A 12,477-nucleotide genomic window follows, 5' to 3' on the forward strand; every position below is an offset into this window, starting at 1 on the left:
TCCAATAAATTTCGTTCCACTTCATAATTGTGTCCCACTTGTTGTTGATTCTTCACAAAAAATTACAGTTTTATATCTTTATGTTTGAAGCCTGAAATGTGGCAAAAGGTCGAAAAGTTCAAGGGGGCCGAATACTTTCGCAAGGGACTGTATATTTATAAAAATAGTAAAGGTTGTCATAATAAACACACTCACAGGGTGTGGAGTCTGCCTTTTTTGGCTGATAGACTGCATGAGGACAGTGTCATAAAGAATAGAGCTATATCCCAAATTAGCCCAATCATCATCTCCTCTGCAGAGTCAAGATATATACGACTATACTTCTGGATGGGGGTGATCTGTCGGATAGTATTTCTGGTGTGTTGTTCTGATGACTCTGCAAATCAGCTTGAACGGTAATGCCAACCCTTGGTTGTATTTTAATGGCAGCGATATAATTATACGATCCATCTATATATGAAAAGCTCCTCTCAGTCTTCGTCGCTAAAAGATGAAAGGAGAGTGATAGAGGTCATTAAGATCCCTTATATCGTACACAATAGCAAACATGTCTTGCACAAATTACGTACATTTCTTCTGAAAATACACTAATTAGTCAATAATACCAGGCACTAATACTGTCTTAAAAGAGGAAGCATTTTTCACCTTCTTTTACCCAAGATTCAGTTGAGAGGTTTTTCAGTATTCTGCAGTTTTTGTGGCTATGTGTTGTTGTGGGTTGGGCTAGGATGACAGATTTGTTGTGGGTTTTAGTTTGGATGACAGAAAATAAAAAAATGAGTTTGGATGAGAGAATGGCCTGGCAGATTTTCCACCGCCAGATATGGCTCAATCCTCTTCGGTCTCAGTCTGTGATGTTGGCCCCCGCCCAGGCCCGATGAGCCAGACAGGGGTCCCCTGGGAGATCTCTGTGTGGCCCAATCACCGAACGGCATGGCCAGTCCAACGAGGCCGTCTGGTGGCCTGGACCTGATTCAGACTGACAGCGTCTGTCTGTGCCTCTGTGTGTTTGCAATACTGAGCTAGAGTCATGCTCTCAACTCAAATTCAACCTTCTCCAAATCTAGGCTATCCCCTGATCTCTCAAGCCATAATCAAAGTCTTGAGATAGAATTTCTGTCGAGAGAGAGAGACTAGCTATCCCCTGCCTCTTTCATGTGTAAATCTAATCTCTGTTTTGTCATTAGGGTTCATTTGAACCCCAGTCAGAGCATGAGCTGGGCTCCTCTACTCACACATTCCAGACATCCCCTAGACATCCAAGGGCATTAGATATTACAGACAGAGAGTGCAGATGCACAAAGAGCGAGACGTGTGAAACCTGACTTCAATCTCTGACATGTCTCAATCAGCATGGTTCTCTTGATCTTGAGTACAGTAATGCATCAAAGCCATATAGATCATTATAAACTGGCTAGTTTGGATTCTGGATTGGCTAAATTCTACATTCTAGCCGTGTGTATGAGACCAGGGGTATGACACAACCATACTTGATAAAAATACTTGTTCTTATATTACTGTAGCTACGGGTATGATATTATAATATGGGCAGTTTTGGGTACATTTCAATTTAGTCTAGTACACAGAAAAGGCTTTCTGGTACACTGAAAACTGTATTCCCCTTCTGAAGTTGCCTTTTCTGACTCCAACCATTCTAACCATTGTATCTTTAGCAATACTCTTCTAATGCATTCTCTGGCCTTGCTGAAAGTTTCCCCTCCTCTTCCATCACTGCTTCTCTGCCTACACCTCTCTTAGCTCGGGTGTCTGCTCACTGCGTCTGCCCGATGCTCTCCATTTGTCTTCCTGGGGAAGGGAGCCGCTGGGAGCGACCTTGACATATTAGGACATTAAATCTGAATCAGCGCCTAACACCATCCTAAAGTGTTTTCGCTCGCGCTCTGTTTTCTCAAGCGCATCGACAAAAACACAATTTCTACCCGGAGTGTCTGTCTCTGACTGTCTCGCACACATCTCTCTCTCTTTCTCTCTCTCACTCTCTCTCTGAGACCCCCCCCCCACACACACACACACACACAATCTTTCTGTATTTTCCCTGTCTCACAATATATTCTAATTTAAAGTTATATTTTTTCTTCCGCTGTTTGTATCTCCTCTTTCATTGTTTTCTTTATGACTCTCCATGCGTCATTTTCTGATACACAAGTGATTGTTTGGAATGGAAATGGCATTGTACCCTGGGGCATCATCAGTGACTTTCATCAGTTGATGTCAACATGAATATGTATGTATAAACCTCAGAGTATTTCTCTGCTATTGAAACTCTGTGCAGTGCAGATAGATTTTGAATGGCAGTTAGGCTGCGTTTACACAGGCAGCCCAATTCTTCCATGTATTGGTCTTTTGACCAAAGGAGGTTGGTGGCATCTTAATTGGGGAGAACAGAATCGTGGTAATGACTGGAGCGGAATCAGCAATTCTAAACTAATCTTGAACACTGAATAGTCAGTGTGAAAAAGCCTGCAGGTTATGTTGTATTTTATTTAATTTTTTCATTAATATTGTTGTAGTATAGCCTTGGATTTCATCTATTCAATATGGCATGCTGCAAGGAATAATATGACATAAAATGCTTCAGAGAGAAGCATCACTCAATATTTCTCCATTTTAGAAAGTGGCTTTGGCAGGAGTGAGAAGAACAATGAGAAGAATATTTTTGTACAAAAGATGTTCGGTAACACTCCTTCCTTTCTTCCCATTACACTCTTTCCCTGTTCCCCTTCCTCCTCCTCTCTATCTCACATTCCCTCTCTCCAGTGCACTGTTTCAAAGTAATTATTTCTCACTCATCTAATGTAGCTCATCTCATCCATCCAGTCTATTAATCTGGGTAGCTGAATGGCAAGTACTAAATTAACTCTCCTATTAACTTAACATCATTACTCTTTTACACGTTGGCCATCCGAACACCGGGGCTCCAAACACAATCCCCCAAATTAGCCTTATTAGTTACATAATGTCTCATTGATGACCCTTTGACTTCAATCCCATGGGAGATTTAACGAGCATTTTTTTGTCTCTCAAGCATTTAAATCCAAATGATCACAAAAGCGCTCTCTCTTACTTGGTGGTAATGAGGCTGTTTATACTGGTTGAGGAATCATTGCTCAATTAGAATTTGTTGAGTTTTCCGCTACTGTCCCTTTAAATCTAGTTAGCTTTTGGCTCCTTTAAATGATTAAATCCACTAACATTTTCAGGCAGCAGGTAGCCTAGTGGTTAGAGTGTTGGGCCAGTTACTGAAAGGTTGTTTGTTCGATTCTTCAAGCTGACAAGGTGAGAAATCTGCTTATGTGGCCTTGAGCAAGACACGTATCCCTAATTGCTCAAGGGTCCCTCTGATAAAGGTAAACCCTGGTCTCAGGGAGAGTTGGGATATGCAAAAAACTATGCACTCAGTGTATCATCTTGTGAGTATGCATAGAGTCAGTGTAAGAGAGACATTCAGACATTTGAGAAGCTTTGAGGGTTCCGTGTGGCTCAGTTGGTAGAGCATGGCGCTTGCAATGCTAGGTTTGTGGGTTTGTTTCCCACTGGGGAAAATTGCAAAAAATGCATGCACTCACTACTGTACGTTGCTCTTGATAGGACTGTCTGCTAAAATGTGGCAGTGAACTAACCATTTAAAGAAAGCTATAAAAATGTATGTGTGCTTAGGTTTTAAAGGTACTGTCTGACAGCCTATGAACTTCATCTCCCCTCCTTCTCCCTGTAGGCCTCGGTAACAGCAGCAAAGTCAGCACACAGCTTTGAGTTGAGCTGTAAGCTCTGGCTCCGTACACACTCAGCCATCAGCAGGATCTGTCTGTCGTCTCTGAGTTATCCAGGTTAAACAACCCCCACAGTGCACTCGGGGAAGATGAAAACACTACTTGCTGACCGCGGGGACGTGAAGAAATAGCTCAACCCCTACTAGGCCACTCCATTTTGTGCAGCTCTGTCAGAGCACTCAGCTAGAGCTTTGCCGAATGGATCAAGGATTGTGACGACTTGGTGTGTGTGTGTGTGTGTGGGGGGGGGGGGGCTCTGTGTGTGTGTTTGCGTGGCCACACGTGGGCATGCACATGTTTGCGTGTACGTTTATGTGTCTGTCTGTGTGTGTGTGCATATCTGTCTGCCGGTGTGTGTGCTAGGTTGACGTTTATTGTCATGAGTCTTTTCCTGGAGGACAAGAACTGAGCGATTTCCCCTTAGATAGTACAGATGCAAAATCAAAATGGGCTATATTGTAAAAATGAATGAAAATCAAAATGTGCTTTTTGGTCTTAATTTAAGGTTAGGGTTAGGCATTAGGTTTAGCGATGCGTTTAAGTTCAGGGTTAAGGTTAGGGTTAAGTTTAAAATCATATTTTATGACTTTGTGGCTGTTCCAGCTACTGGCCACTCTGCAGAGCTACCTTCAGAACATGAACAAGAAACGCTAACCTGTGGGTGCGACTGTGTGTATTTCCTCTTGTTATACCCATGTGTTTGTGTGTGTGCCCACCATTGTGGTTGCTGCCCTGCTGAGTGTAAGACGGTAACGCTGTAAAGTAAATCCACTTGTCTGGTGCAGAGTGGGGCCGGGTGGACTTGATCTCTGATCACTCCCCTTCATCAAGGCCTCCCCTGCCAGCCCCCTCTCCCATCCCCTCTTTCCTTTCCTCTCTTCAACACTGAATGCTCTATGCTCTCTCTCCACTTACCTCTCTCATTCAGCACAGCAGCACTTCCATTCCAATCTGGTTCAGGAGGTTGGACTGACTATCTCGTTATAAAAACGTACCACTTCAGGGGTATCCTTACTGGCAATAGTGCAATACTGGAATAGAAATCATGCCAATTGAATATATTTTAATATAGAGTTCCTCTGTGTCCACTATACCTGTTGGTTGGCCTGTGTTTACAGTTATATCTGAGTCTCATTTATACTTTGGTTTGATTCACACCAAACATGTAGAATATGCAGTCTCGCAAAATGAATGCAATTGACTCTGAATAAAATACGCCTGTCAATTTCCCACAGACTGCCATACCTTTTCACCCTTGGCGAGCAAAACTGCACCATTCAACAGAAAATGTCACAAATAATTACTTTCCCGGCACTAGCGGCGCCATTGCTAGGTGTTTGATTTGGCTAGGCTGGAGAAATATCCTCAAGGAGCTGACCATCAATCTCAGAATCTCAGGGTCCTTGCTCCATAGCTGTCACCTAACCATCACCTGCTCATGAAACTGCCAGATTTTGGTGATTTGCCAGTGTGTTTCGCTGCTTCGCCCCTAGCCCACGGTTATTCGTCAGTGGAGAATGCTAATAAAAAAAAATGGCTCAAGAGTGCTGTAGTGTAAAAAAAATAATGACTGCTTCTTATGTGTGAGAAATTAAGATTGCATTTTGACTCCGTTTATGTTGATGCAAAGATTTTGTAAAACCTGTAATTCAATCAGACCCACGATATTGACCTCTCTCTCTCTCTCTCTCTCTCTCTGTTTCTCCTCAGGTCTAGTGACTATGGCACCACCTACAGCAAGCTCAACCTGATGCCTGGGACAACTATCGTGGTTTCTAACTTCTATATCTGCCCAATCAACAAGAAAAAGGTAAGAAGTCTTCAGCTTGCTTTGTCTATATTCTCCCCGCCACTCACCTGCAATGACATTATAGCTGCAATTAGTTATTGGCAACTTCCTCTTAGTCCACTGACCTTGAAGACAGTTATTGTCGAGAGACAACACTCAGCTGCTTTAGGAAAGCTTGGTGACATGGTTTTAGATAGGGATTTTTTTTTATTGGTTTTCCGTTAAAAAGATAAGAAAATTGTATACAATTCCTTGTGAATTCCTCGACTCCTTGCACGTCGACTCCAGGTGTCGATTCCCATTTTTGAGTGTCAAGAATCGATTCCGCTAGGAAATGACTCCTACGATTCAGTATTTTTGGAATGGAGGAGACTGATTAGTTGCCGTACTTCCGTGAACACAAACACTTGCATCTTTCATAGCGAGCCACAGAGGAACGGAGAGAGAGGGGAGGGGCACCGTATAGGCAGGGCTGCCACCAGGCAGACAGAGTCAGAACTGTGCACTAGCCCTATCTATCGGCAATCAAAAGGTGTATTTCGCAATGGAATGCTGAAACTTGCAATTTCTCAGCTTGCAATGTCTCGCAACTTCAGTAAAGCTGGGCTTATCATCAAAGAATAGGCTAGGACATTCTACACACAACAGACTGAGGACAGACTGAAGACTGAACACACGCATCATTAGCAAAGAGTAAGAGCAGGCGAGCCAGCGTGAGGAAGAAGGTAGAGGGGGCAGGCAGAAAGAATGTCTTGGTAATCTGTATCTTGCAATGTCTTGTCTTGCATGCCTCACAAGTTCATCAAAGTAGCCTAAAGATTGTCTCTTCCTGTCTGGTTTTATTTATATTACACAACTTTCCCCAGGCCTTTATAGCCTACCATCTAGTTAGGATATAATGCTATTTTTTTTCTGTTAGGGATTTTTCTTAACGTTAACGATCCCAACTTCGTTTAAACAATTTAATGTTAAAATGTTCGCATCCCTAATTTTAGACAGAGTTGTAGATTTCATGAAACACAAAGTTTAGGAGAAAGTGAGGGCACTTTGGACCTGCTCTTTATTTTCCCCTTCCGTCTCCCGTGGCAGCTTGTCCATTCAACTGATGTTATCCCCTGGGCTCAGTGCTCTAATCAATAAGAGATTGAGGAGATTAGACAAAGTAACTCATCCATCCTCTCCATTCCACCAATTCCCAAATTCACCTGGGACTCTCTGACTCACCCTCCAGGGTCACACACACACACACACATTTTCACGATGGTTGGAGACGAGACACTGGTACTGTAGCGGTAATAGCCTGGGAATAGACACCGTTGCCTTAGAGCACACAAAGAGCTATACATACCTCGGCCTAAACATCAACACCACAGGTAACGTCCACAAGGCTGTGAATGATCTAAGAGGCAAGGCAAGAAGGGCCTTCTACACCATCAAAAGGAACATAGAACTCGACATTCCAATTAGGATATGGTTAAAAATACTTCAATCAGTTATAGAAACCATTGCCCTCTATGGTTGTGGGGTTTGGAGTCCATTCACCAACCATGAATTTACAAAATGTGACAAACACCCAATTGAGACTCTGCATGCAGAATTCTGTTAAAATGATACTTTGTGTGCAACACTAAACCCCAAACGATGCATGTAGAGCAGAATTATGACTATACCCACTAGTTATCAACATCCAGAAAAGAGCTGTTCAATTCTACAACCACAAAAGGAAGCAATGCCCACACATTCCACCATAAAGCCTTCACCTACAGAGAGATGAACCTAGAGAAGAGTCCCCTCACCAACAGGTAGGGAGGGAGAGAGAATCTAAGTGAGAGACTGATGGCGAGTGAAAGAGGGAGAGAGAATCTAAGAGAGAGAGAGACTGACAGCGAAGGAAAGAGGGCGAGAGACTGAAAGGGAGAGTCTGAGAGAGAATCTAAGAGCGAGTGAGCCGACAGGGGGAGATTGGTGTCTCAGGGGTCCTGACTGTGAACTGTGAGTGTCTGCGTTCTGACAGTCGGAAGTCTAGTAATAAGAACTGTGGATCAGCTTGGTATTTAAACATACCCCAGGGCTAGCAGGAGGGAATTCCTATCAGTGGGAGCCCAACCACTGCTCTGTGTGTGTGTGTGTGTACATACAGTGCCTTGCAAAAGTATTCAGACCCCTTAGATTTCTTTCACGTTTTCTTGTGTTACCAAGTGGGATTAAAATCAATTTAATTGGTGAAGGTGGTACTAAATCTTACCAAATCTTCAAACAAAACTGAATATTACATAAAGGCAACCTGAATGAACAAATAATTCAACAAGTACATACTTATTTCATTTACTTCATAAACAAAGTTAATCCCAATTGAAATGTTGTGGCAGGACTTGAAACGAGCAGTTCATGCTTGAAAACCCACAAATGTTGCTGAGTTAAAGCAGTTCTGCATGCAAGAGTGGGTCAAAACTCCTCCACAGCGATGTGAGAGACTGATCAAAAACTTCAGGAAGCATTTGGTTGCAGTCATTGCAGCTAAAGGTGGCACAACCAGTTATTGAGTGTAAGGGGGCAATTACTTTGTAAACTCAGCTTCCCTTTATCTAATATTAGGTTTTGGTTGAAGTTCTGATAACATTCAGTATCAAAAATATGCAAAAATAGACAAAATCAGAAGGGGAGCAAATACTTTTTCACGGCACTGTATACAGTCCATTCGGAAAGTATTCTGACCCCTTGACTTTTTCCACATTTGGTTACGTTACATCCTTCTAAAAGGGATGGAATTGTTTTTGTCCTTCATGAATCTACACACAATACCCCATAATGACAAAGCAAAAACAGGTTTTTATACATTTTTCCAAATAAAAAAATTGAAATATCACATTTACATAAGTATTGAGACGCTTTACTCAGTACTTTATCGAAGCACCTTTGGCCGCAATTATAGCCTCGAGTCTTCTTGGGTATGATGCTACAAGCTTGGCACACCTGTATTTGGGGAGTTTCTCCAATTATTCTCTGCAGATCCTCTCAAGCTCTGTCAGGTTGGATGGGGAGCGTTGCTGAACAAATATTTTCATCTCTCTCCAGAGATGTTCGATCGGGTTCAAGTTCGGGCTCTGGCTGGACAACTCAAGGACATTCAGAGACTTGTCCCAAAGCCACTCCTGCGTTGTCTTGACTGTGTGCTTAGGGTCGGTGTCCTGTTGGAAGGTGAACCTTCGCCCCAGTCTGAGCTCTGGAGCAGGTTTTCATCAAGGATCTCTTTGTGCTCTGCTCCGTTTCTCTGTACTTTGATCTGTTTTTTTTCTCCGTCTGGCCTGATTGGTGGAGTGCTGCAGAGACGGTTGTCCTTTTGGAAGGTTCTCCCATCTCCACAAAGGAACTCTGGAGTTCTGTCAGAGTGACCATTGTGTTCTTCGTCACTTCCCTGACCAAGGCCCTTCTCCCGCAATTGCTCAGTTTGACCAGGCAGCCAGCTCTAGGAAGAGTTTTGGTACTTCCAAACTTATTCCATTTAAGAATGATGGAGGCCATTGTGTTTTTGGGGACCTTCAATGCTGCAGAATTTTTTTGGTACCCTTCCAACACAATCATGTTTCGGAGCTCTACGGACAATTCCTTTGACCTCATGGCTTGTTTTTTGCTCTGACGTGCACTGTCAACTGTGGGAACTTATAAAGACAGGTGTGTGTCTTTCCAAAACATGAACAAAGTAATTGAATATACCACAGGTGGACTCCAATCAAGTTGTAGCGCAATTTTGAGTCTTCATAGCAAAGGGTTTTAATACTTATGCAAATAAGGCATTTCTGTTTTTTATTCCAACCACCTGTTTTCGCTTTGTCATTATGAGGTATTGTGTGTGGACTGATGAGGATACAAATGTATTTAATCCATTTTAGAATTAGGCTGTAATGTAACATGTGGAAAAAGTCAAGGGGTCTGAATACTTACTGAATGCACTGTATACTGGATATAAAAATGTATAACAAAAATACCGTATAGTCGTTGCAAAAGTTTTCAACCCCTTGGTTTAGGCAAGCCTAAATTAGTTCAAGAGTCAAATGTGGCTTAACAAATCACATAAATCACTGTGGTCACAGCTGAATACTAATTTAACAACTATATTTGAGTTATTCCATTTCTATTAATCTTTATAAAATATTAGAATTGTTCTTCCACTTTGACATTACAGAGTATTTTGTGTAAATTGTTGTCAAAAAATGACAATTAAATCAATTTTAATCCCACTTTGAAATACAATAAAATGTGAAGAAATCCAAGGTGTGTGAATACTTTTGCAAGGTTTTTATTTTAAAATGTTTTATTTCACCTTTATTTGGTGAAATAAAACATACCCAGTTGAGAACAAGTTCTCTTTTACAACTGCAACCTGGCCAAGATAAAGCAAAGCAGGGCTACAAATATAACAGCACAGAGTTACACAAACAAAAGTACAGACAATAACACAATAGAAAAATCTATGTACAGTTTGTGCAAATGTAGAAGAGTAGGGAGGTAAGGCAATAAATAGGCCATAGAGGCAAAATAATTACAATTTAGCATTAACACTGGAGTGATAGATGTGCAGATAATGATGTGCAAGTCGTGATACTGGGGTGCAAATGAGCAAGAGGATAAATAACAATATTGTGATGAGGTAGTTGGGTGTGCTATTTACAGATTGGCTGTGTACAGGTACAGTGATCAGTAAGCTGTTCTGACAGCTGATGCTTAAAGTTAAAGAGGGAGATATAAGACTCCAGCTTCAGTGATTTTTGCAATTCGTTCCAGTCATTGGCAGCAGAGAACTGGAGGGAAAAGCGGCCAAAGGAAGTGTTGGCTTTGGGGATGACCAGTGAAATATACCTGCTGGAGCGCGTGCTATGGGTGGGTGTTGCTATGGTGACCAGTGAGCTGAGGTAAGGCGGGGCTTTACCTAGCATAGACTTATAAATTACCTGGAGCCAGTGGGTTTGGCGACAAATATGTAGTGAGGGCCAGCCAACGAGAGCATACAGGTCGCAGTGGTGGATAGTATATGGGGCTTTGGTGACAAAACGGATGGCACTGTGATAGACTACATCCAGTTTGTTGAGTTGAGTGTTGGAGGCTATTTTGTAAATTACATCTCCGAAGTCAGGGATCGGTAGGATAGTCAGTTTTACGAGGTTATGTTTGGCAGCATGAGTGAAGGAGGCTTTGTTGCGAAATAGGAAGCCGATTCTGGATTTAATTTTGGATTGGAGATGCTTAATGTGAGTCTGGAAGGAGAGTTTACAGTCTAACCAGACACCTAGGTATTTGTAGTTGTCCACATATTCTAAGTCAGAGCCGTCCAGAGTAGTGGTGCTAGTCGGGGTGGGAGGGTGAAAGCAGCAATCGGTTGAAAAGCATGCACTTAGTTTTACCGTGCATTTAAAAGCAGTTGGAGGCCTCGGAAGGAGTGTTGTATGGCATTGAAGCTTGTTTGGAGGTTTGTTAACACAGTGTCCAAAGAAGGGCCAGATGTATACAGAATGGTGTCGTCTGCATAGAGGTGGATCAGGATGGATATAGGTCTATAACAGTTTGGGTCTAGAGTGTCTCCAACTTTGAAGATGGGGATGACCGCGGCAGCTTTCCAATCTTTGGGGATCTCAGACGATGTGAAAGATAGGTGTAATAGGGGTTGCAACAATTTGGATCATTTTAGAAAGAGAGGGTCCAGATTGTCTACCCCAGCTGATTTGTAGGGATCCAGATTTTGCAGCTCTTTCAGAACATCAGCTGTCTGGATTTGGGTGAAGAAGAAGCTGGGGGGGGAGGGGGGCTTGGCCAAGTTGCTGCAGGGGGTACTGAGATGTTGGTCGGGGTAGGGGTAGCCAGGTGGAAAGCATGGCCAGCCATAGAGAAATGCTTATTGAAATGATCGATTATCATAGATTTATCAGTGGTGACAATGTTTCCAATCCTCAGTGTAGTGGGCAGCTGGGAGGAGGAGCTCTTATTCTCCATGGACTTTATAGTGTCCCAAAACCTTTTGGAATTAATGCTACAGGATGCAAATTTCTGTTTGAAAAAGCTAGCCTTAGCTTTCCTAACTGACTGAGTATATTGGTTCCTGACTTCCGTGAAAAGTTGCATATCGCGGGGGCTATTCAATGCTAATGCAGAACGCCACAGGATGTTTTTGTGCTGGTCAAGGGCAGTCAAGTCTGGGGTGAACCAAGGGCTATATCTGTTCTTAGTTCTACATTTTTTGAATGGGGCATTCTTATTTAAGACGGTGAGGAAAGCACTTTTAAAGAGCAACCAGGCATCGTCTACTGAGGGGATGAGGTCAATATCCTTCCAGGATACCCGGGCAAGGTCGATAAGAAAGGCCTGCTCACTGAATTGTTTTAGGGAGTGTTTGACAGTGATGAGGGGTGGTCGTTTGACCGTGGACCCATTACGCATGCAGGAAATGAATCAATGATGGCTGAGATCCTGGTTGAAGACAGTAGAGGTGTAATTAGAGGGCAAGTTGGTCTGGATAATATCTAAGAGGGTGCCAATGGTTACGGATTTAGGGTTGTACCTGGTAGCTTCCTTGATCATTTGTGTGAGATTGAGAACATCTAGCTTAGATTGTAGGACAGCCGGGGTGTTAAGCATGTCCCAGTTTAGGTCACCTAACAGTACGAACTCTGAAGATAGATGGGGGGCAATCAATTCACATATGGTGTCCAGGGCACAGCTGGGGGCTGAAGGGGGTCTATAACAAGCGGCAACGGTGAGAGAATTGTTTCTGGAAAGGTGGATTTTTAAAAGTAGAAGCTCGAATTGTTTGGGCACAGACCTGGATAGTATGACAGAACTCTGCAGGCTATCTCTACAGTAGATTGCAACTCCGCCCCCTTTGGCAGTTCTATCTTGTCGGAAAAT

At 42.7% G+C, this 12,477-nt stretch overlaps 1 protein-coding gene across 5 annotated transcripts in view; it reads left to right on the forward strand.

Annotated features, from left to right (window-relative positions):
• LOC115194114 (VPS10 domain-containing receptor SorCS2) overlaps positions 1–12,477 on the forward strand; it is a 342,482-nt gene that overhangs the window by 157,094 nt on the left and 172,911 nt on the right. For all 5 annotated transcript variants that reach the window (XM_029753498.1, XM_029753499.1, XM_029753501.1 and 2 more), the window contains exon 3: positions 5,502–5,601. In XM_029753498.1, coding sequence (XP_029609358.1) covers positions 5,502–5,601 — 100 coding nt within the window. The remainder of the gene's footprint in view (positions 1–5,501; positions 5,602–12,477) is intronic.

Source organism: Salmo trutta, chromosome 5 (assembly GCF_901001165.1).
Source record: "Salmo trutta chromosome 5, fSalTru1.1, whole genome shotgun sequence".
NCBI classification, from domain to species: domain Eukaryota; kingdom Metazoa; phylum Chordata; class Actinopteri; order Salmoniformes; family Salmonidae; genus Salmo; species Salmo trutta.